The 26,486-nt window shown below is 38.7% G+C and overlaps 1 protein-coding gene across 2 annotated transcripts; it reads left to right on the forward strand.

Moving 5' to 3' along the window:
* TCAIM (T cell activation inhibitor, mitochondrial) lies at positions 1-26,486 on the forward strand. 2 transcript variants are annotated; one of them, XM_061587212.1, is made up of 12 exons: positions 1-349; positions 4,703-4,770; positions 9,979-10,114; positions 11,176-11,329; positions 12,211-12,463; positions 16,656-16,778; positions 18,250-18,347; positions 19,116-19,207; positions 23,089-23,321; positions 24,016-24,147; positions 24,782-24,927; positions 25,774-26,486. In XM_061587212.1, the coding sequence occupies exons 2-12, from the start codon at positions 4,742-4,744 to the stop codon at positions 25,824-25,826; spliced, it is 1,449 nt and encodes a 482-aa protein (XP_061443196.1). In that variant the 5' UTR covers positions 1-349; positions 4,703-4,741; the 3' UTR covers positions 25,827-26,486. The 2 variants fall into 2 exon arrangements, with proteins under 2 accessions (XP_061443196.1, XP_061443195.1); XM_061587211.1 differs by having other exon boundaries at positions 2-349; positions 24,782-26,486.

Raw genomic sequence — 26,486 nt, forward strand, 5'->3', positions numbered from 1 at the left:
GAAGGGAGCCTTTCCTGCCCATGCGCAGAAGGTGCGCGCGCACGCGCACTTTGGGCGTCGGAGACTGAGGGCTGTGTGCGGTGGCGCCCGCGTGAAGAGCTGAGCTTTAGAGCGGCGCGCGCCCTACTCTGTAGGCGGCAATAAGCGGGAAAGGGGAGTGGTGATGTGACGACGTCGACTCCACCCACTGTGGACCTCCAGCGACTCAGGTGTCTGTCCCGGCCCGCGAGGTCACCGGCCGACTGACCGAGTCAGCCCACTAACGCCGCACCAGGGTCCCTTTTCCGCGGAAGGCGATGGGCGCCACGTCCCCGCCAGAAGCAGCTGCAGCAGCAGGGCGACGAGGAAGGTAAGCTGTTGGGGCTGCGGCGAGAGTGCCTCATGGGGTGGGTATCAAGTTTGGAGGTGTGTCAGAGTGTTTGGGTTCCCCGACTAGCTTTGAGGAAAGGCAAGCGAGGAGGACTTTTATTTGGAAACGGGACAAGTGGATTTATCTGACGGGAGGTGGGGAGTAATCTCTGTTTTGGTCTGAGGTCTTAACAGTTCTGTCCTATGCATGACTGCTCAGAAGTCCCACTGAGTACAGGTAGATGGCTATATAGGATTGTATATAGGTGGGCATATAGGATTGTATATAGCATTATCAACGTAGTTAAAATACCAGGCTTGGAAAAATACCAGGAATTTTTCAAGCACTAGATTTATTTTTCCTGCTGTAAAGTTCTACCAGTGGAACTAGAGTTTTATGATAAAGAAATATTGGTTTTATAGATGCTTAGAGACTAACCTGTGCTACATGTTGTAGTCGATGGCGTGTTTCAAAGTAATTTAGGCCATCGTCCTGAAGCCACTTGCCTGGGAGTAAGGCCCGTTGAAATCAATGGAACGTACTTTTCTGTAGAGATGTATAGAACTGTGGTGTAAGTAAAACCAGCCGCTATCCTACCGAGGGAATGAGATAATGGAGTCCTGCGTGGCATGCTGTATAATGATTTTTAAAGTCTGTTTTTATCTTAAGATTTAAGCTGCAATCCTAGATATGCTTACTTGAAAGTGAGTCTTCTTGTAGTTAAATAGAGTTACAAACATGATTAGAATTGAACTGTGATTGTTGGTCACAAATATAGCCATAATTATAAATGAAGGTTTTAGGGTGCAGTTTTGCCTGCACTTAGGAAGGAAGCAAATGGTTAAGTACCTGTGAAAATACTGTCTGAGGCTAGTGGCCAGATAGCATAATTTTATCTTTCTCAAAGTGATTGTATTATGATTGGCATGGTTCTGAATCTATAGACACCTCTCTGATCCATCCATATGCTGCTCTTCTGCTGTGCTTTTTTAAACTATATCTGAGCTGTTAAAATGTATCTTTTTGTCTAGCTAATCAGTTTGTGTTGTGGCACCTTGTCAATTCATTGAGGTTACTTTAAGGCTCCTCCCCCCTTCCACAATAAACTAGCTATTTTCTGACTGCAGTTTTTATGGTAACCTCTGCCTGTCATGCTCCATTCAGTTGCCAAAATGTGGCCAATCATTTTCTATAGTGTGATCTGTTGGTTGCAAAAAGGCTGCATCTCACATTTCCATTTTTCACAGTCTGATTCCTCTCCCGATCCCACCCCTTTTCTATTTTTAGCCAGAAGATTGTCAAAGCTTGGGGAGACTGGATTTGTGTGACTGTTGAAAAAGCCCTTAAAATCTTTCAAAACACTACAAAGTATCAGCATTCTTGATTTCTAAAGGGTAGGGATCTCTAGACACATGTAACCAATTTAAATTCCTTTACTATTCTGAGCATTTGAGGTAGTTTTGCCATAATTTAAGATGATTAAATTGTGTTCTGGGAAAGCTGCAAAACGTGCTGACACTCAGTGCATAACACTAAACCATGGTTTAGTACTACATGGACAAGGTATGGTGAGCCTGAGAAAAGCACTGGCTTGTGTGTTCCTTCTGTTTCTCCTTCTGCACAGCTGGGAGGAGGATTTCTATTGAGGTTTATGTCACTTTCAGAGAATGTTGGGTTGTCCTGTTGTGTAAACCAGTAATCCTGGCTTTCAACGGACACTAGTAAATTTCCCAAAAAACCAGCTTCAGATCATCAGTTATGAAGCTGGTTTAACTAACCAGTTTCTTTTAATTCTTTTAAATTCCAGGTTTGTACAATACAACAAGCCAACATCTTTTGCAAGTGAAATTAATCTCCACAGAACTCCTTGGAGCTACACAGGAGGAGAGGAGGGGAAAGTGGATCTTTGCTTAGGCTAATTACAGCTCATCCATGTAGCACCAAACCATGGTTTACTATTGCATACCAACACAGCTATTCTGTCATGTCATTTCCATATATATGCACTGCTAATTACAAACTGTGAAACCTTTTTTGTTGCTTATTCTTTCACTATTAACAATGGGACTTAGTCAATTTAATGTGTACTCTGTGTGATCTAGTAATGGACGGAATGGTTTTGTTTCAATGAGAAATGACTGTGGCTTTGGACTAGTTACAAGCTTTCATCAGTAAAATAAGTATAAAGATTATTATTTTGAAGCCATGGTAGGATGTGGTCATACATGTTAAAAATTCTGAGGAATTAAAGAGCAGGCTTCAGATTTTTTCCCCCTATCTCCTTCTCATTTTAGAGCAAATTCACTCTCTGCCTTCAAGCATGATTAAGGGATCCATGTTGGAGCCAATATTAACATAGTTAAAGCTGATGTAACAGAATATGAATCAGGGTCTAAAGCTGATTAAACATGTTACCCAGTTCTACAAGCATTTGTCTATGGAATATTTGTCCAGTTTATATTTTAGATTGGCTTTACACAAAGTTTTTTTTCCTTAAGGAAAAGTTTTACCTCTTATCAGAACTGGAGCACAAATACTTTATTAAATTAATTTTAAGAAATCACATTTCTGTTTAAATATTCTCACTGGATAATATATTTTATGTAGATGAAGGACCAAATTTATTTTCTTTTGCTTCAAAGGGTGGTATTGTCCTGAACCAATGAGTCCAACTTACAAGAAAAAAGATGTAAACATTATGAAGACTCTTATTTGTTAAGATTTTTAAGCAGAGGTTGAAAGGCCACCTACCAGGGTTGCTATAGTAGTGGGTTTCTTGTATTGGCAAAGGGTCGATACAGGGTTGATAAAAATAAATTATTTTCTTAAAAAGAAAAATCAGATTTTTATTTAAATTGGAATTTTAATATTTAAACCAGATTTCAAAATTTTCTTAAAACAATTAATTAAAAATGAGCCTAAGGTCAAATATATCATTATGAATACTAATTATACAACTTTTAATTATATTCTATGAACACGTTAACAGCAATATATGGTCAGTCCTAATCTTCAGGTGGTGTACAGGAAGTGCACACAGTCTCTCCGAAGGCCTTGCCTCTCTCTAAGTGCAAAGGTAGAGAAGGTCAATGAATAGAGAATTTGTGGAGTTGGAGTAGATCTGAACAAGGAGGAGACCACAAAAGTGGTAATCCACCTCTTAACAGCAGTAGCCTCTTCTGCAGGGGTAGAGAGATTTTTTTTCTTCCTTTGGACTCATTCTAAATTGAGAAATAAGTTGGGAACTGAAAAAGCAGAAAAGCTTTCATTTCTTTTCCAGACAACAGGGATAGGTTCCTACACCTGCTCATAGATGGTTGGAGCAGTTTCAACAGAGGTTCTCCCTCCCCTCCTTCTGCTCCTCTAAATTGTATTGGACCATTACCTGCCCAGCCCTGGGAGAAAACAAGAGATCTCTTTAATGCAAAGCAAACGTACAAGCTTTTTCATTTCAGCCTAGCAAAGCAAAGGCACAGGCTTACCAGTTTATTGATAGCAAAGCAAAGACAGGCTGATCAGTTTCACCTTAAAGCAAAGGCACAGACATTAGTTTATCCATAGCAAAACAAAGAAATAGGCTGGTCAGTTTCATCTTAAAGCAAAGGCACAGGCTTGAAGGTTTATCCATAGCAAACCAAAGCTGATCAGTTTCACCTTTTAAAAAAACCCTTCCTTAAAAGGAGCTTTGTTCCTGGAAGATTCATTAACTGAGGTATTACTGTAGTTATGACTGTTGCAGGCACCTTTCAGGTTGTGCCCATGATGAGCAACATTCCTTTTTCCCTCAGTTGATTTGGAATTTAATGTATTTTTTTATGTGAAAGAATAAATGATTGTCTACATGTTCGCATATGTATCCCTTAAAAAGGAGAACAAGAATTCCTATCTCTATGTCAGCGATGTTTCTAATATTCAATAATGTATTTTCTTTTTTTCCCCTTGAAGTTTCCTTCAGGATGAAATTAACGAGACCAGAACCTACTTGCAATATGATGGAGTTAGTTTCCTCTTGCCATTGTACTGCGGCCAAGGGATGGAGCTCTAACTAAAATTTAGTATAGAAATTATCAGGCTTAAACTTTTACATACATACACTCTTAATTAGTTTGTCCAGTTTTTAAGGTACTTGTGCTGCAACAACATTAAAATGGTTGTTCCTGCTACTGTTTAGCCTTTACAGTGGGCATCAAATTCAGCTCAGAAGGGAGTTCCATAATTGACTGGTTACTGCTGAAAGGACTCGGCAATGTAAAACCAGGTGTTAAATTTCACGGTCCCATATAAGCAAATGAAAGAAACCATACAAAATGAAGTGCATTAATTACATGTGTAATATGTTTTCTTTGCTTAAAGAAATTCAGAGGTAATTGGAAATCAAGATTAAGCACTGAGATGTTTTGCCATTGGGGATCTGTGAGGAGGTAAGGTGACTATTCCTACATTTTAAATGGAGTTATAAATGATTACATTTACTTTTGGATAAAAGTAGCTTAATTTCTGGGAGTTTTTAGATTTTGAATGTTATAAATTAGAAATAATCTTTGCATTTTAGCCAGAAATCTTTTCACATAATATTTCTTTTATTCTCTGTGTAAGTGATTTTTCAAGGAATACCAAAGTCTGTATTTTGTACCAATATTATCTTAACAGATATACATGACTTTTAAATAAATATTTAAAATATTTCTAGGCTGTATTTCAGGGTACAACCCAACAAGGTAGTGTGCAATTAGATAAAATACATTAAAATATCAAGCAGCATATCAAGAGGCCAATTTTTTAAAAAAAAGATTTTACAGCCCAACACTTTCACAAAACTGGCCAGTAAAATTAGGGTGGCTATGTATCCTTATTTACAAAGGAAAGTCCACTGCTTGAAGAAGAACTCTCAAGAGGACAGCCCCCTATTTATAGGAGTCTTCTGTCTGAAGGACTTTTTGCCCCAAGTCTGATTTAGAGAGAGAAACCATAAAAAAGGTGAGCAATGGTCTGGGAGTTGCCCATTAACAGATAACACCTGGACAGCAGGCTGAGCAGACACACAGATCACCTGATCAATATTCCCTGCTGTGGTGAATGTTGTTTATTGTATTTATGTTTAAATTAAATTATAGTAATTATTTCTTTATGTGCATCTGTGCATATAAATTAGCGTATGCAGAGCTGTATTCTGTTTTTTCCTCTTTTTGCTGATGCATTTCCACTTTTTTGGCCGTGTGTAAGTGGCCACCCTAAGTTAAAACTAAGAGAAAACAATTTGAACTAAACAAGTTGTTAAGACCCTTCTGGAGTCAATTTGAGCTCAGTTAGAAGGGAGTTCCATAACTGGGCGGCTACCACTTGTTATGGATATGCAGAGTAACTCAGTGGCCTGAGCTGCATGTGCCAGTGTGTGTATTTACCTAAGAAGCAGGCTTTTACCTTGCATTTAAATTACGGAGACTTAAGAGTAAAATAAGAAAAAGCTACTTTATTTATAGAAATACATAGTAGATAGGAAAGGCATACCTAGTTCCAACTAACTAACTAAGTTGGAGGTGCAATGCCCAGACTTGGGTATTGCCCTCATAGTTCAGGAGAGAGAACAAAGACAGAGATGTGCCCTCTCTCCTCAGACAGTTGAAGAAGAAAGAAAGGAAGGAGTTTACAGTGAAAGGACATTAAGTAGAGAAGAGCACAGGTAAAGGTAGGCAAGCCTACTCAGCTGGAGGACCCTGTCTTCCTTCTGGAATATGAACAAAACAACCCAAACAGAAGTTGCTCTTGCCCCACTTCCAACACCACTGAAAGGACTGAAATTTTTCATTGCCTTCCTGATTGATTGTACAGGCAGGCAAATGAGGAGAAGATCCATTGATCTTAACATACAGGCAGGTTCATATAGATGAAGGCAGTCCTTCAGAAAATCTGACCCCATATTGTTCAGGGCTTTAAAAGATCAATACCGAAATATTGAAATGGGCCCAGAAATGCAACACCAATTAGGTTACTGAGTATTGTTCTCATGGGAGATGGAACCATATCAACGATGTTGTAATGTTGGGGGGGGATTGCTGCCACTTCATTGTTGAACTAAATATGTCATTTTAGAGTGAGTGTGTGTGGTACATTATAGCCTAGCCTACCTAGCCTCATATCATCCCTGGTTTTCCATTAACAGAATAGAAGAACAGATCTTCCATTAACAGTATAATGTTAGTAGCATCAGGGTGATCTCCTGTATTCTTGCCTAGATACATTCCAATCCTCAGTCTTTTTCCATTCAGAATTTAATTTTAAATCTTTTATACCTCAGCTACAAAGACCCTTCTGTTCACTAATGAGCACTTTCTTTTCTCAGCTGATCTCAATGTGCAGGGGGGACTTTTGCAGCACTTTCATTTGTTGAAGAACAAATCTATTATTCCTGCCACTTAATCTCCTTACAATATTTTGTAGAGTTTTATATGCACTCTTACTTGCCATATTGAACTTTGTGGACTTCCTTCATAGTAAAAATATTTGATTCCACTAAGTTTCACAACTCCACCTGTGGCTTTTAATGGATGTGAGAGCATCTTCTAAGTTCATGCTTTTATCCTTTACAAAATCAGAACCTAGAAATGTATCTGACATGTCATGGTGCTTAACATGAAGATCAGTCTGCAGCTTTCAAACATAGCTGGAGAGGTAGTAGCCAATCTTATCAGCAAGATTTTCCAATCCAGACACCAGGTATGATCAGATATGTGGTGTGCTGATCTCTTGTGTGTGAGAGCCTCCCCACCATTTCAGTGTGGTTGTTGATTTTTGCATACAGAATTTCCTATTTAAATTGGAAGCTGATGTGAATGAGGAAGTTTAGTATGCGCATTTGAGCCCATAAGATAGCCTTCACAAGCATGATGCCCTCCAGATGTTTTGGACTACAACTCTGGAGCTGATGGGAGCTGGGACTGATGGGAGTTGTAGTCCAAAACATCAACGGCAAAGGCTACCATAAGGTGTCAATGGAATGGATCAAGAATATTCAGCGGAGACTTCCTTAGTTTAATATAGCATACTTCCCTAGTCTCTCTGAGAATAATATATCAGATCATCTTATTAGAATAACGTTTAAATTTATACGTTCTTTATATGCACCTTGTGTGTTCTCTAGAACAAGGTCTGTGCTTTATGTTTTTATAATCCGTTATATTCCATTTCTCAGAATAAAATCCTCTTGAGGCAATTTACAAAGATAAAAGAACAAAACAATAAAAACATAAAACATACAGTTACAATATAGCAGATAAAACATGTAGACAGCATAAACTCCAGGTGCCAATGTATTAGAATAAAAAAAATTTCAATCCACATCTGAAGACTAGAAGAATACGGGGCCTCACAAAGCTCTGAGGCACTATTATCATTCCAATGCTTCTTTTTGGATTATCATATACAAGTGGGATCTCCAACAAACTGCAGTGTAGACTGCTCCTGTTCAGGGTTCTAGGCTAGCAGCCATGCCATTTTCCAGAATACTCCATTCCATTTCCCCTCGCCAGTTTTCATTGCTCTTCTCTCTCCCCACCCCAAATACTTGGCATAATGTTACCACTGAGCATGCTGAGTTTTGTACTTCTACAAACGTTGAGACTCTCCTAAGCCTGTCTCCCTCTTCCGTGTGGATGGTGCCATTGTGGCTATGAAGGATCCACACTCAGAGAATGATGAGTTCACTATTGGTATATGGCAGGGGAGGGAAAGATGTGGCTCTCCAGATGTAGCTGGAGTACAGTTCCCATCATCTTTGGCCATTGGCCATGCTGGCTAGGACTGATAGAAGATGGAGCATTGATATATAGGATACACACTGGTATTAATCATTGACTTACAGAGGTACAGAATTGTTCATTCGTTCATTCATCATTTTATTTGTATGCCGCCTTTCCACAACAAATTGTGCTCAGGGCGGCTTACAACAAGGTGAACAGAAAACATCTCAAAAACAATTGCAGAACGATTTCCTAATAACAAAAAATAATAAAACAGTAACATAACAAGTATAACAGCAAGCCAAAACAACTTTGCAATATTGTAAACATAGTAAAACAATATATATATATATATATATATATATATATATAAAAGTTGTAGCATCACCCAGGGCTGTGGAGTCGGTACGCCAAACCTTCGACTCCGACTCCTCTATTTTTCTACAACTCCGACTCCATCCAAAATTGCTTCCAACTCCACAGCCCTGGAAAGGGCTGTAAATGTCTTTTTAAATTGGAAGCTCTCATAGGAGCATTTTTATCACTGCCTGAATATGCGCTGATCTTGGCATCACAGCATTTGTCTTCATCTGGGTCCTGACACACAAAATGTTTTCCATCTTGAGTTATGGTGAAATGCTCAAATACAGCTGACTTCATGGGAAGCTTCTTTGACATTTTGAATTTATATTTTTTTAAAATTGTCAATCAAAATTTATTTTGAAGTCAGAGTTGGTACATTTCTACCGACTCCGACTCCACCCAAAATTGCTTCCAACTCCGCGACTCCGACTCCACAGCCCTGGCATCACCCCCATCCCAGTAAACAAGTCAACCAGGGCATTTTGTAACCTCATTAATATCCAGTCCTGGTGTAGCAGAGCCCACAGACAAACCAGGAGGACACAGATCCAGCAAGTGATCAGAAAAGGAGTAAGAGGACAGACATGAAACAGACAATCAAGGTTCAGTAAGGAACAGGAATCTTAAAGATTAAAGAAAAGATTATTACTCCAGGTATAAGAGTGCTTCTAGGTGTTTGGCACCCACATAGTCCAAAATTTAAATGTACTGCCCTCAAGTCAATTCCGACTTATGGCGACCCTATGAATAGGGTTCTCATGACTCTGAGAGGCAGTGACTGGCCCAAGGTCACCCAGCGAGCTTCATGGCTGTGTGGGGATTCGAATCCTGGTCTTCCAGGTCATAGTCCAACCCTCCCATTATTACCACATGAAAATGAAGCATTTTTACATCTAATTATCTTAATAACAGAGCAGCCAATTAATATGCCGAAGAATGTAGGCAAATGGGAGTTTTCCCCCTTGTACAGTTGAGACAGCATTAGATTAGAATAAAATGATTGCAAGTGGGGGCTAGGAATATATCTACAATTGTATGTGTCCAACTGGAGAGGTGTGGTAGTTCTCAGTGTGCTCTCTCTTAACAGTCTTGGAGGAATGAGAGATCCTTGGCAGCAGCCACAAATTTATTTTTGTGTAGTTCTCAATGTACTAATATAAGTATTATAATATCCTCCTAGCTACCTTTTAGTGTAGTGTAGGAACGTAGGAGACTGCCTTATACCGAGTCAGACAGCTGATCCATCTAGCTCAGTATTGTCAGTGCTGACTGGCAGTGTGTCTCCAGGGTTTCAAACAGGGTTCTCTCCCAGTCCCACCTGGAGATGCCAGGGATTGAACTTGAGACCTTCTGCATGCAAAGCAGATGCTCTGCCACTGAGCTGCAGCTCTTCCCCAACAAAGGGTGTAGCCCAAGCCTAATTTCATTACTCTCAGAATTTCCCCATCCCTATTGTAATGTACCTTTAATCTAAGCAGCATTTTGCGGTCTGTTAGACCACTTAACTTACTCTTCATGTTTATTTCTTAGATCGTGTCTCAAGAAACTACCACTGCAGCTTGTTATCCAGGCAAGAACTTTATCAGGGGCCGATGCTGTCAATGCTCTGCGACCATTCTATTTTGCAGTGCATCCAGATTTCTTTGGCCAGCATCCTAGGGAAAGGGTAAAAACATTTTTCTTCAGTGGTTTGGGCTGCAATCCTAAACGCTTACCTGGCCGTGAACTCCATTTAATTCGGTGGGGTTTCTGAATGCATAGGATTACACGGTTAGGTACTTATGGTACTGTAAGCAAATTCTTATCACTTAAAAGTTGGTTTTTTTAATTGCGGTGAATCTAAGCGTTGTGGCTACAATTCTAAATGGAAGTGTAGGGCATTCATAGGGGTAATTTGCTAATAAAAATAAAATAAAAAAGCTACATCATTCTATCTTTTCCTGTTAGGAGTTTTTTTTCCTGAGGCATTATATTGCCACCCTCCTTTATGGCTGAAATGGTAGCTGTGTCATTACTTTTCTGTGTGGCACCTTAAAAACACACACACACTGTTTTAAACTCTTGCAGTGATTTTCATAATGTGTTCTAGAGAACCCTAGGGTCCATTGGGAGCTTATAATGGCTCCTCAATGAGAAGATCATATTTATTTATTTATTAAAGTACTTATAACCCACCCTCTGTCTAAAGAGTTCAGAGCTGGGTACACCAATCATGGAAACAGCAAATCAGCTACAAGTTGGGAGCAGATAAAACAATAATCTTAAAACAGAAGTGACCGTCATAAAATTAGACTGTGAGATTAACAATTACCAAAAGCTGAAGTAAATAAGCAGCTTTTACCCTGGCACCAGAATGAAAAGCAAGTTGGCACCAGGCAGACCTCAGAGGGCAAGGAACTCAAGATGGTGCACATGATTCTCACCACCACGAGCCCTTTATCTCTCTGAGCTAGGTTAAACTGAGAAATAATGACTGGCCCAAAGTGACCCTTGGCAGAATAAGGATTTTTGAATCTGGGTTTTCTCAGTCCTCATCAAACATTCTAACCAATGTACTACACTGGCTGTCAGTGAAATTGAGGAAAACCTGTTCAGACACAGTATATGTTTGCATAAATATACAATAAAGCAAGGTTGTTCTGAAAAAACACTGTTAATTTATGTATATTTGCTTTAACCGAGGAAGCATTCAGAACAGTAATTATAATTTTTTGTAATTATTTTCAGGAGATCAATGAAAATTCTTTGAAGAGATTAAATGGGTATTTGGAGAATCTCCAGAAACCAGGTTTCAGGTCTTTTAAACCAACTCAGCTCACTTTTTATGTACGAGAGAGAGAACAAAATCCTTCTAATGTTCAAGAATCATTTGGTTCTTCAGGTACTTTAATTATTTTGATTTTTCCCCTCCTACCAAATTAAATGCTTTGTGTGCTGGAAATCTTCATGCTGTTAAAATTTCTAGCCAATAAGCACTGGGTCATCTTTAATAAATAAATCTTTTTTAAAAATCTCAAAATGAGTTATAATTCAGTTGGATTCAGCTACCAGATTTGTTTCTTTGTATATCCTTACATTTATTGTTTTTTTACATAGCTACAATATAGTGTATAAAACTACTTAATGTAGACCAAATGGGAAACTAAAACTGTGTGTTTGAAAATTCATGTAGCCTCTGAATTCGAAAGATGTTATGATTTTGTTTGAAAACATTAACTATTTCTCATTTTATTACATTCTCTAATGAAGTGCTATTATAGAAAATATTTGCATAATGAACTGAGAATTAATTATAAAAAAATCACCTAAGCTGTCCTTTTATCTGTCCTCCAAGGAGTAGTAGTATTCAATTGTTAGGGCAGGAAGTGCAGTGTGATCATGGGCAAGTACACTATCTCTGCCTGTATAATGTGTATTTTGCATACGTGCCTCTAGCACTTCATAGGTATTGATTTATATTGTAGTGTGCGCTTTGAATCCATCTGTAGTGCACCTAAAAATAGTGTTAGGAAAAATCCTTCACATTAGAGCCTGTTTGTATCTGTCTTGGAGCATGGGGACTTAATCTGCTGAGTCCAGAAGTACTGTCAGTAGAAATCAAACCAACTAATAACAATAGGAGGCTTAGCACTATAATTGACTGAAGTTGACAAGAAGATTAATCAGCAGCTGTGGTATGCATTATCTTAATTAAGACAAGCGTAACAGCAATGTAAATGCATTCTTTTAAATATTACCTTGTTCTGGGTTTGCATTTTACAGGATTTCGAGCAGTCAGTTTCACCTTGCGCACTAGAGACCTACTAAGTACAGTACTGGACATCTTGAACTCCTGTAGCTTATCGACAGAGCATGTCCAAAGCTTGAATGGCAATGTGGATACTCGGTCTACCCAAGGAGCAGAAAGAACCTTCCCCAGGCCTATCAAATGGGACAAGACATATTACTGTTTTACTGGATTCAAGGATCCCGAGGAAGAACTTGAACAGGCTCAAAGGATGGAAACTACTCTAAAGTATTAACATATGAAGCCACTTCATACTGCATGCAGCTTTTGATAAGAGTCCATGACTGTTTACTCTGACTAGTCATGGCTTTCCAAGTTTCCAAAATATATATAGGGTGTGGACATTCATTAATATCGAAAAAAGAGAGGGGATGTCCCCAGAATGTCAAGGAGGGAAGTTCCAAACTGTATAGATTTATTTGTTTATTTTCTTTAAAAGAGAAAAAAATTCTTCTTAAAATACCCAACGCGTTTCAGCCTTATAACTAGGCTTTCATCAGGGGATTTATGTTGTTGAAATGCTTTATTCAATAGAGTACTTCTCACTTTTCTATTTTTTCTATTGAATAAAGCATTTCAACAACATAAATCCCCTGATGAAAGCCTAGTTATAAGGCTGAAACGCGTTGGGTATTTTAAGAAGAATTTTTTCTCTTTTAAAGAAAATAAACAAATAAATCTATACAGTTTGGAACTTCCCTCCTTGACATTCTGGGGACATCCCCTCTCTTTTTTCGATATTTCCAAGTTTCCAGCCAGAATGCCTTTCCCAGCCCAGCTATCTGAGAATCTTTTATATCTAGAAAACTTGTTAATAGTGTTTTGGAGGAATTAGTTGTAACCTGGAGTTTCCTGATTGAAAAAAGTGTGCTGAATCCCAAAATATACCTTACCAAACTTTATAGTGCCTAATTTTGCTGCCATCTTGAAAAAAAATGGTGAGCTTGTTCATCTGTCTGTATTTTTCAGATGATCTATTTATGTTTTTACAGTTGTTTGCTCACAATATGTTTGGGAATCAGCTTCTTCTCTCCACTCTCGCAGTACACCAAATCCTGCACAATGCTCAGAATTCTGTTCCACTGACTAGTGGGTTCTTTGTTGCACCTGTTGTCATCAGAACTGTCCCTCATTTCTTCCCTCCATGCAAAATTTATAGAAATGTCAACAGGCTATTTGGCATAATACTAAAAGCAGTTTCATTTTCAAGATCAACACCTTGAAGACCAGGGTGAACCATAAGATCAAGGCAAACAATGAAGATTCCAGAGCTCACTGGCACAAGAACTCTATTGTAGCTCAATTTGTGTCGGAGTACAAGGACTCCTCCTTCAGGACCTTGAAAAACCTGAGAGTTCTACAAATTAAAATATATATATTCAAATCTAACCAACTGTAGAAATAGTATGAAGAAATATCAGAGCAAAAAAGATTTTCTCTCTCCATCTGCATGAAGCTTCTGCAACATTGCAGAGGCTCAACGTAGTGTGGGGAGAGAAACTTATAGATATACTTATATCCTGAAGGAAGAGTTCTTGCACTCTGAAACATGTTGACTACAATAAAGAGTTTTTGTACCAGTGAGCACCAGAGTCTTCCCTCCTCCCCTTTTTGTGCTTTGTTCATGTGAGGTGCTTCCCCCCCCTATTTTTCTTATGAAACTTGAGATCCCCAGGAATCTTCAGTACAGTATGTACTATAGGAAGAACAGAAACTAGCGATCTGTGGGTTTGTGGTGGGCATGTTCACCCATGGGTTGCCCAAGTTGGTGACCCTACAGCTAATGTTTCATGAACATGTGCTTTCTACAGTATCTTGTCATTCATGGGAAAATCAGCTATATTGAAGATCAGTTATGTGCGTTCATCGTGACAAGATAGGCACAGACCTCTAATTTTGTAGCTTTACATGTTGTCTCATTCCAATAGATGAGGACTGACCTGGTAATGGTTTACTTTGATGAGGTGGTGTTCTTGGCTATGTTAGACCTTGAGGCGGCTCGTGTTGTTCTTTCAGCCAACTGATTATGAAGTCAGAGTAGCAAGTGTGATACCAACACAGCATTTTTGTTTTCACCAGTTGATACAGTGTCAATCCTTTTAATTTATATCTAATGTACAGTATCTCTAAATTTGCTTCTCTGCAATACTGCCTTTTTCAACTCCTTTCCAGCTCCTTGCTGACTTGCATGTCTCCACACCTTCACACATTAATAAAATATGCAGATATTGGCATCATAGCTTTCAGCCGTACTCCTCTTCAGGGAACAGACAGGACACATTGTTTTCATGCAAAGCACATAGCAAACTGATCTTGACATATATTGAAATGCATGAGATAAAATAAAACAGAATGAAAGATAGAAATATAGGACACACTATTTCCAGTGTACAGGTGAGTTAGGTAGACTGCAGTTGCTGGCTTTTCATCGAGGGTCAATATTTGACTCATTCATACCCTAGAAATCATGTGCATCACTCTCCTTTAACTTAGGGCAAAGGAATATATCTTGCTGTGGAAATGCAATGTGAAAAAAATGCTTGCAACTTCTAGGGTTTAAGTTTTGTGAAGTTATAAAATAATTATAAGCAGCAGCATGGGAAAAATCTGCAACTTTTGTAGTCAATAGTCAATTTATTTATATACCACATTTTCCACAAATAGTCTGTGCTCAAAGCGGTTTACATAAACAAATAGTCCAAATACTGTAGCATAACATAATAAAAAGAGCAATCATTACAACACTAAAACAAATTCATCAAAATGTAAATGAGCATAAAGCTCAAGCCAAAATATCCCAAAACAACCTCCAAAGCTGATATAACAATCTCTTCGTTCCCCCTTCACCTTCTGCTTCAACCCAAAAGGCAAGAAAGTCTTCTGGAGGGTGGAGCAGAGCAGGTGGAAACAGGCATCCCTGATGGTAAACACAAAGTCTCTCTCCCATCCCCATTTTTTATTTATGAACAGATTTTTAAAACTTTCAGTTCACAGTGATCCTTGTGAAGGTGACTACAAAATATGGGGGAGGGGGAACGTGATAGGTTTGATTGTATACAATAACCGAAAATGGGAAGGCATTTTCCAAGATGGTGATCAAACTACTAAACAAAAAATTTGGCAACCTAGATTTTTTAATTCACACATTTTTCATGTAGAAACATCTGGTAGCTCCTAATTCCTCAAAAATGCCATCACCTTCCTCAAATTCAGAAAACAGACTAGTCTTAAGAGACCTTTTCAGGCTTTTGAACCAGTCTGTTTTTCTTCTGGAGATGTCGCAGATTGAAGCTGGGACTTTCTGCATGTAAAGCATATGCTTTACTACAAATAGGTATTATGTTTCTTATAATATTTACAATTGAATTATCAATTGAAATCATTTTGAGCAGTCAAGCGTATAATTTGGAACTCCTTTCAGTCATACAACTATGGGGTAGACTACAGCTTGCACAATGGGACTTCACCTTCCTCTCTTTCCCCCTGCAATCCACCACATGCCTCCAAAACAGAGATTGGAAAAGTTACTTTTTTGAACTACAACTCCCATCAGCCCCAGCCAGCATGGCCACTGGATTGGGCTGATGGGAGTTGTAGTTCAAAAAAAGTAACTTTTCCAAGCTCTGCTCCAAAATCTACTCCAGAGTCTTCCCCAATAAGGAAAAAGATGGATGTGAAAAAAGCACTGTTCATGGAAGGGTGATTGTCAAGTCAAAGACAGCCTGTATGAATAAATTCTCATACCAATAGCCACATACTTTTTCAAGACGTAAGAGTACATTTAAAAATATGTATGAGCAATTTTAGTCTGACAGCCGCACTCTTTAACTTTGTATAGTTGTCACTGTGTTGGCATTGATCCTTCTAACTCTATTCATACAGGCTAGCAGTGCAGGTTTTCATAAATATATTTCGTACTCTTGACTCCTTACTGCTGGGAATGTTGCAAGTTTTAGAGAGCACTGTAGGAATGCCTGCAGTTGGATGAAAGTCAGCCACAACTTTTAATCAACAAACCCATAGAAATTCATCCTAAATACAACCACAACTCATTCACCAAGTGTGGATCTTTATGTAGCCAAAATGGCACTATTCACACATGAGAGGGGAAAATCTGCAGGGTTAGGGAAACCCTGAGGTTTGCAGAAGTACAATTAATATTTATTCAAAATAGCCCAGTGAGGGCTGAGCATGCTCAGTGGGTACAGAATGCTGACAAGACCTTTAGAGGGAGAACATGGGCAGGTGGAATGGAGTATCCTGGAATCTCCACGAAGGGCCTTGATTCTCTCCCACTCTCTCACAATTCTTCCTATGTTTGACCACTTTAAGTTTTAAAGAGCAATTTACTGTCCTTGCCCAGTTATTGTTGATTTTTAAATGTCCCGGTGATTTAAATGTCTTGGTATTGTTTTTCCAGTTCTTGGTTAGATAATAATGGAAAGAGTGCAGAAAAAAAGTTGAAGAATAGCTTACCACTCAGGGAAGAACTAGACCGTTTGAAAGGTGAATTGTCTCATCAGCTACAGCTCTCTGATATCAGGTAACAAATTAACTTATCTGGGTGAAAAAGAAATATATATATTTTAGAAGACTGTGGGTGGAGCAGAGCAATATTGCTGGGATTAGATGGACTCTAACAAATGTACTTCACATGTATTTAAAATGTGCACTCTGTTAAGTCTCATAAAAATAAAGGGAAAATTGGTTTTGTTCAGTTAAAATTGCACTGTTTGGCAGCATTTCAAGTGCCTTGCTGGAAAAAGTCTGTGAGTTTAGCGGCTGCAGTGTGGTGTTTTGCTCTGTGCAATGCTTACAATGCCAGCCCAAATGCATTAATTGTCACTGCAGCTTTATTCTTAGTTTTCTTGCATTTCTATGCAGCTGCCTTCCATGCCCAATTATCAAAGTTTCCATTTGAGTTAGAGACCTGAGTCAAGATCTTATACTCAAAACTGCTTGTCTGTTAGTGGTATTTAACAGCAGTAGTGTAGTGGCAAATTTAGAAATGCAGGGTCCCATCATGAGTCATGTCACACCCCCTCGCAGCCACGTCCCCTTCTAAGATTAATCAATAAAAGTAAGCTTTCAGTCTCATACTTTGGAGTTCTGTTGAGTGATGAATGCTCAGAGGCACATGTTACCAAATTCTTCCAAGCTACACAGGAAGTGGATTGGACTGAAAGACCAACCCATATTGTGTTTGCATTTTGACAGATTTGTAGGGCAGTACAATATCTCAGAGAGGAGGTCAGGTCTCCTGCTCCCCTGGTGCATTCACTATAGCTGCCCAATTTCCCTGCTTTTTCAAGTTGGATAGAAATAGCTGTGGGCTCTAGGTATGTTCTTAAACTGCAAGGTTTTTTGCCTATTAGTGTATATAAATTTAAATAAATAAATTGTAATGTGCTGTGCTAGGTGATGTATGTTTTTTAATTGTACTTTTACTTCTTAATATAAGTAGCAGCATTCAGGGACCCATCCACTGCTCCATCCCCACCACAACTTTTTTTTTTTTTTAAAGCAAGCCCGTCTGTTCTCCCAAAGTTTGCTGCTGACTGGCAACCTAAGCTTGCATTTATCATAAGAAAGTAAATACCAGGGTTTGGCTGTCCACCCTCCTCTCTCTCTGTAAACCTCTCTCTCAGCTCCTTGTGACTCTTTCTTCCCCATAACAACAAGCAGTGAGAGCCAATCAGTGTGCCTGGGGATCCATGCTGACTGCTGATTGGCTGTAGTGCCTGCTCACCTTGCTGGATTCAAGGCCTATGGAGGGGAGCAAGGAAAGGAGGTAGCTTTTAAATGCAAGTGCACTTGGGAATTGTGTGGCTTGATTGTCTGTAGAGACAGAGGGACTCTGAGAGAGGCTGCCAGCAAAAAGTAATGGGACAGCGTCCCAAGGAATCCAGTCATCAATACACACCTGTTTAACAATGCCTTTCATCAGTTAGCTCTGGCCCATCTCTGCTGTGCAGTTTAAAAGGACTGAAACTTCCTGGTGTATTTTTTTTTAGATGGCAGAGGAGCTGGGGCATTGCCCATCGATGTAGCCAGCTACACAGTCTAAGTCGGTTAGCTCAACAGAGCCCGGAAGCACCAAGAAATGCCAAAGGTACATTTTCTATTGCAATTTTCTTTGGTTTAACACGATAACAATATTATGCTATTATTTAAAGAAGATTGTGAGTAATAGTTCAGAACTTTGAAACTGATGCAAAACATATTAGTGCAGACCTGGTCTTCCGATGTAATTCTCTGCTTTTTTTTCTTGGCACAACCTAGGTGTTGTGTTTGAGGTATAAAGTCATAAGTGGCTTAGATCCTACATACCTACAAGGTTGCCTTCTCCCCTACGCTCATGGAGGAAAAGGCTATCAATAGCTACTAGGCATGATTGCTATGTTCTACCTCCACTGTTGGAGACAATGCCTCTGAATACCAGTTGCTGGGAATCACAAATGGGGAGAGTGCTGTTGCACTCAGGTCCGCTTTCAGATTTCCAGCAGGCTTCTGGTTGACCACTGTGAGAACAAGATGCTGGACAACTTTGTCCTTTGTCCTTCTTGAGTAGGGTTCTTTTTATGTTCTTATCCTATTTTGATCTGTAATGACTGAAAGCACCCACTTGATGTTATGTTGGTGTTAACTCATTGGGTTTACTTGCATATGTGGGTACAAGGAGGTGGAGAAGAGCCTAGAGAAAGATAGGCCTAATGGAGAACGGCCTAAAGGAGAGCCCACATCTCCAGCAGGGGATCCCCGGGGATCATTTTTGAATCCCTTGGCTAACTCCCATTGTTGTAAGCTAACCACACACTTCCCCACCCCAAAAAAGCTCAGCTGTGAATAGTTATTAAAAAAACCCTCCCCTTTCCAATAGGACGCACTGTGATATTTACAGACCGTTCAGGCATGAGCGCAACAGGCTATGTTATGCTAGGAACTATGGATGTTCACCACCACTGGACAGAAGTAAGAACTGGTAACTAAATTTGATTTGTTGCAATCCCCAGCCTATACTTACATGTTTGTGGAGTGCAAAAACCACCTGTATGCAAAAAGCTGGTACCTACCTGCTTCTGGTTGACACAACTGGTCACTGATTTCTTAAGTACAGTTGTTTGATGTCACTTTGCTGCAGGAAAGTGGAGTTACAGCACTGTATGTGTGTACAATAATGGACTCTTTCCCCAGATCCTTAGTGTCTAAAATGACTAACTCCAACCCTAAACTATAACTAATGAAGCCATGTTTTATTCTCGGAATGGGTAACATGAATATTTTTTAAAAGGCTTCCTGGAGTTCTAATATCTCTGTCAGGGGTGTAGTCATGCAGGGTCTCAGGGGGTCTTAGACTCTTTACCTTTTGGGGAGCAGGGTCCCAGCAGAATCCCTATGCCTTCAGCATCCTACAAGCTAATCAGCATACAAGAAGAGTGTATTAGTCACTGAGAAGAGTCTTCTAACATGCTTCCTTGTCTTTTCCTGCTGATTGAAGCCAAATAAAGTGAAAGGAGGTGAGTCCAACAGTGAGAAGACTCTTCCAGTGCTAACACTCTTCTCTTTCATGCTTATTCGTTCCTAGGCATTACCAAGGATCTCATTCTCAACCCCACAGCAAAAAAAGCAGGGATGGGGCATGGCTGTGATTAATATGAAGGACTCTGGCACTTCTGAATTTGCCACTACACTACTAATCTCTATAATACATTGGGTTAATACAGGCATAATTTATGTGCTTCCTCCTCCCGTTTCTGCCTGTCTTAAGGTATATGTTAGTGCAGCCTTGTATTTAAGCACTAGCTTGGCAACTGAAGGCAACAAGGAATTACATGCAGGCAAGTGAGGGAGCTGGCAGAGGAGGGACAGAGTGTTCTATTCCTCCTCTGTTGCCACCATAGAAGCAGGCTGCCAGAGAGGGAATGGAATCCTCCATCCCTCCTCTGCCAGCCTCCAGCAAGTAAATCAAATGTTTTTTCAGGCTCGTAATTTGTTTAGTTCCTTATGTGTGTTAGCACCACTTAAACCGCACTTAATATTAACCAGGGTTCTTATTTATTATTTATTTATTAGATTTATATCCTGCCCTTCCTCCCAGTATGAGCTCAGGGTGGCAAATTTACAATTTAATGTTTGGATAACAAATTCTAGTTTGTTTCAAATCCTTGTTCTGATGTATCCCTTAACTGTGCTGAACGTGGGCAAGACAGTGTACTCCTAAGAAGTGGCTGGGTGCATTATCCCAAAGGGCTCCCAATATTTTGTCCATGGTTAGGAGCGGGCAAGCATCTGCACCAGCCCTTTAACTAATTATGACTTCATTTTTCCACTCTTTAGTACTGGTTAGTGCATAATTCCTGAGATAAAGTGTTGTATTCAACTAAGTCCTACTCAGAGTAGACCCATTGACATTAATAAACCCAAGTTAGTCAAGTCTATTAACATCAGTGTGTCTACTCTGAGTAGGACTAGGCATGACTATCACCCCAAATCACAAATACAATTCTAATTATGGAGATGATGATTATCGTGATAAGGATTTGTTCATTTCATTTAATAATTACTTTGCACAAAACATCCCTGAGTTATCAACTATGAAAGCATCAACATTTAAAAGGGGTGTGTTTGTGTGTGTACATACACAGAGTTTTAAATTCAACACAGATTGGGTTAAAAGTCTCCATTTAAAAGGCTTGTTGAAAAAGGAAAGGCTAAACATTAAACACTATAGGTCATATTCAAAATTAGTAATACTCTGAGTAGACCCAAGTCCATTGCTTTTAGAGTGTTTAATCAGATATAGAAAGCCAGTGTGGTGTAGTGGTTAAGGTGTTGGACTACGACCTGGGAGATCAGGGTTCGAATCCCCACACAGCCATGAAGCTCACTGGGTGACCTTGGGCCAGTCACTGCTTCTCAGCCTCAGAGGAAGGCAATGGTAAACCCCCTCTGAATACAGCTTACCATGAAAACCCTATTCATAGGGTCGCATAAGTCAGAATCAACTTGAAGGCAGTCCATTTCCATTTTTAATCAGATATTGAACAGCATCAAATAATTATCAGAACATTTGATTAATTGGTGCATGTGTTTAAATATAAGTTTTGTTTTGTTTCTATACTACAAATTCTCATAGAATACATCTAAACGGTGTACAAAATGTCTTCTGCTATTCTGTCCGAGCATTGTGCCAAGCTGCGGAGGACCCTCTTGGTTGTGTCGCAATCCTAGTTAGCGGAAACCAGGGGAGAGCATTCGGGGGGGGGCTCCCTTCCTATAAAATCACTTACCCTTGGAGCTCCAGCAAGCACTAACACTGATACTTTAGCACTTGTTAAAAAAACAAACACCTGTGCACTTGCATCTTTTCTTGGGCTTAAAGTCTGTAATTAATTAATGGTGCCCCTGGAGTTGTATTCAATTTAGATTATCATGATTTTAGTGTTTTATCATTTTAACTTGGATAGCACCGTGGGGCAGATTATAATAGGCTGTATATAACTTTTTTTAGAAATAAAGATCTCAGTTAAACTCAGAACAACATAACAAAATTAAAGCAAAATACACTAACAAAAGTACAGAATGGTTCATCTGACAAGGTGATTATAAAACCAGTAAAACATTTTCATGAGAAGGTTTGCTGAAATAACCAATTTCTTAAATTATTGCCTAAAACTAGTTACACACTGCCAACTTGATTTCATTGGGTAGACAGTCCAAGACAAGTTGAGATTTTATCATTCTTTGACGTATTTGATTTATTTATTATTTTATTTATTAAATTTATATCCCGCCCTTTCTCCAAGAAGGAGCCCAGGGCGGCAAACAAAAACACTGAAAGCATTTTAAAACATCTTAAAAACAAAAGACTTCAAAACTTATTAAAACAAAACATCTTAAAAACAACTTTAAAAAACAACTTTAAAAACATATTAAAGCCAATTCCAGCACAGATGCAAACTGTCTTTTCTATTATCTTTTCTAGTAACAGAAGTTCAGTGCTTAGATAATTTCTTTTTTTTTAATAATTTTTATTCAAATTTTTCAAAAGACAAACAAAACAAAGTAAAAAAACATAACAATACAACAACAAAAATAAAAATAAAATAGTTGACTTCCGATTTGTCGCAGATCAGCTATAAGTATATAATATACATCAAACCTGTCCCTTAATATATACATACAGGATCACTTTTCTCCATAGGCTATCTTAGTTAATCGTCAAATCCCAATATCATCATTTTATTTTGATCTTTCAACAAAAAGTCTAAGAGAGGCTTCCATTCCTTAAGAAATGTGTCTGTCGATTTTTCTCTAAGTAGACATGTCAATTTATCCATCTCTACTAAGTCCATTAATTTCAATAGCCATTCTTCCGTTGTTGGTGTTGATTCCATTTTCCACTTTTGTGCATATAATAATCTTGCTGCCGTAATCATATATAAATATATATATATAAGGAAGCATCTGTGAGCAAGGAGAGGCGGCAATCTGGTTTCCTATAGAAGGATCTTTCCTGCAAAACCTCATGCTTGTTTTTATCTTTTTGTACACCGCCCAGAGAGCCTTTGGGCTTAGGGCAGTATATAAATTAAATTAAATAAATAAATAATAAATAATATTATTCTTCCATATTTCTTTTCTATTTGTTTATCCATAAAACCCAATAAAAAAAATTCTGGTTTTGACTGAATATTTATCTTTAGAATTTTTTGCATCATCCTACCTATCTGTGCCCAAAATGATTTTGAGTGCTTAGATAATTTCTAAAACATTAGTTAGTGTGGAGGGCTGGGTAGGGGCGGGGGGTTGGATGATATCATACACTTAAGGAAATATTTTAATTTGTGCAGATTTTTGAGAGATTGCCAAGCTACTCTGCACTTCAAAGAAAAGTACTGGTTTTGGAGGACCGTATAAGCCATCTTTTGGGAGGCATACAAATAACATACGTTGAAGAGCTGCAACCAATGCTGACACTTGAAGAGTATTACTCTATTCTTGACAGCTTTTATAATCAAGTGCGTAACAGCAGACTTCCATTTCACCCTCGCAGTCTGCGTGGATTACAAATGATTCTAGAAAGGTGTGTGTCCACAACTACTACTGCTACTACTATTAATAATATTATGATTAATAATAATAATAAATATTATTAGTTGCCTTTTGCAACAAAGCAACTTACATAATAAAAATAGGATTTTTTAAAAAGTTAAACACCAAATATAAAAGCAGCAGTAAAACAAGACCGAATGTGTTCGTCCAAATTTAAATTGCCAGGTCCAGCTAGTATCTACCCAAGAGTTCTTAAAGAGTTTAAATGTGTAATTGCTGATCTTCTAACAAAAATATGTATCTTGTCCCTATGTTCAGTCTCTATATCAGAAAACCAGAAAGTGGCCAGTTGGGTTTACTTAACACCAATTTTTTTAATGGGTTCCAGGAAATTACAGGCCAGTTAGCTTAGCATGTGTTCTAGGAAAACTGGTGGAAAGCATAGTTAAATATAGAATTACCAAGTATATAGAAAAACAAGTCTTGCTGAAGAAAAATAAGCATGGCTTCTCCAATGGTTACTTCTGTCTGTCTAACTTTTTAGAGTTGTTTGAGAGTGTCAGTAACTGTGTGGATACCAATACATAGGGAATATCCAAAGTTTATCTTCTGCATGGATTAAGCTTCTATATCAAGAACATTACATAAAGCAAAAGCCTTCAGTGCAAGAAGTACTGTGAAGTGTGTTGCGCTATTCTTAATGCACTTTCTCCATATTATTGCAGTGACAGGTATGCACCAAGTCTGCATGAACTAGGACATTTCATCATCCCAACCATCTGTGATCCAGCAGCGCTCCAATGGTTTATCATCACTAAAGCACAACAAGCAAGAGAGAAACTGAAAAAAAAGGAAGAGTAAGTGCTTCTTAAAACTCACTGCTTGTGTTCCATGCTGTGCTTGATGTCTTGGGAGGCTTCCAAGGAGACTGATGGGGAGGGGGCAATTCTTCAAAGTGTGTGTAAAAAGTGAATTTCTGCTAAAAGATTAATAGCACACTCCACTGATTCAAATAGTGTTTTGCTTCAGGAAGGTGTAAAACCCTCTTGCAGCATACCCAGCTCTTAAATTGTACATGCACAAACACCAGGATGAGAGAAAAGAGTGAGTTGGAGACCTAGTTCATTACCTGACATCAGTGCAAGCCAATCACTAACCAGACTTATTGCCTTGCTCTTTTGGACTTTGATAGGAAATTGGACTTCATTTAGTAAAAAGAAGAAGGCGTGGTGACTGAGACAAATGAGAAAAGGGGAAATGCTGCTACCATGAAACCCTTTAATATTCCTTTATCCCGATCCCCACACATAAAGTTGGGGACTAGAGATGCCATCCAACAAGCAGATTATTTGCATGTGGGGGGGGAGGGGTAGAAGGTAGGGATTTTTATAGTGGAAGGGATAGTTCAAAAATGTGAAACACTGCTGTGATAATTTTCCTTTTTTCTTTGTGATTATGACTTTGAAGTGGGGCTTATATTTACTGTTTCAGGTTAATGGTGCTAGAGAAGGAACTGATCAAGGCTTCCACTGAAAAATTTTGTCTCCAGCGACTATATAAGGAGCCTAGCGTTTCCAGCGTGCAAATGATCCATTCGTGCAAGAGACTGCTGGAGGCGTCACTTCCCAACCTTCAAGGCATGCACCTCTGCATTTCCCACTTCTATTCTGTGCTGCAGGACGGAGACCTCTGTATCCCTTGGAACTGGAAGCACTGAGGGCACCACCTAAATGATCTGGCCAGTCCAATATTTTGTATAGGAGCAAGCAAACACTACTTAAAACTTTTTAGAGTAAATTACTGAGATGCACATTTTTTCTTGCCAGTATTACACAAGTAACCCAAGACTTCTCCTTGGTTTTTAACTGCTGTTCACAAAGCAACAAACTACTGTCAATTTGTTTATACAGTCTCGCAAAAGGCTGAATGGTTTCAATGTGAAGTCTGGGATTACTTTGTTTCAAAATAATTACTGAAAGAATTGGTTGGAGTGAGTTATATAAAACTTGAACAAACTAAAGAGGACAAAAACTGTAGATACCCCTTCTAATATACATTAACAGTATGGATTTTAATATATACGAAATTGTGCTTAGAGGACTGAAGATGGGATTGAAGCTCATCTCTGACACAGATATTCCTCTCAGACAATGTTGGACTGTAAAAACTGAAGAAAGGATATTTTTTCAGAAGTTACCAATATTCTAGGTGTGCATTTGTATATAAAATATATTGCAATGACAGAGTATTTATTTTGCAAAGGTATCGTACAGCTTGTTTTGAGAATATATTATAAATGTCTGTTAAAAACCTGTACCAATTAGCATTGCACTTTCAACATACTTTTTTAGATAAACTTACAAACTTCTCTTTCTGTACATGATTCGTAAGCTATTCTCTTTTCAACCACGAGGCTGATATGTGAATCTCTGTAAGTGTGCTTACAACTTACTCCAGCTGAAGCATAGTTTCTGTCCATGCAGAATCTGCCTGTGCACATGAGTGGGTGCTGTGGGATATCTTCCTGGAAGACTGATGTCCCTCTCATCACTTAGGACACCCCTGTGCCAAAAGCAGGAAGGCATCTGTACAGAGTGAAGAATCAACTCAGAGTGAAGAATCAACTAAGTCCCTAATGTTTGATATTTCAGATCCCTGAAATAAGTACCTTGAAGATGTGCCCTACTGCCTTTAGATAGATTATATAGGTCATGTGCATAAGATACGTGGAAACTGTGCCAAATGAGTACAAGCATGAGGAAGAGTGTTGAGAAAATTTGTTTGCTAAGAGACTGTAACCAATCTATAGTCAAAAGAATTGAAGGAAACATATTAGTGGTGTAAATAAGTTTACTGTACAAATATGATCAGGCTATGTTACCTTGAATATCACTGGGATTAAATGCAGAACTGTAGCTTTTTAAATTTTAACCTTAAATTTTACCACAAAAACTTGTGCCTTTACGAATTGATGGTGAAATCCCTGAAAAGAAGAAAAGACTTGCTACTGCAAGTAGTGGAGCACCTTTGGGGCCATTGGAAACTGCTATCATGCATATTCTCAAAGAATAATCCCTAAATGTTTAGGTACATATTTTGTTGCTGCTGGATGTCAGTAATCTTGAAAGCTCTGTTGTCCTATGTCAGTATTTTTAAACTATTCCTGATGAGATGTCAGTGTTGTTCAGAAATAAAG

The sequence above is a fragment of the Rhineura floridana genome, chromosome 10 (assembly GCF_030035675.1).
Source record: "Rhineura floridana isolate rRhiFlo1 chromosome 10, rRhiFlo1.hap2, whole genome shotgun sequence".
Lineage (NCBI taxonomy): Eukaryota > Metazoa > Chordata > Lepidosauria > Squamata > Rhineuridae > Rhineura > Rhineura floridana.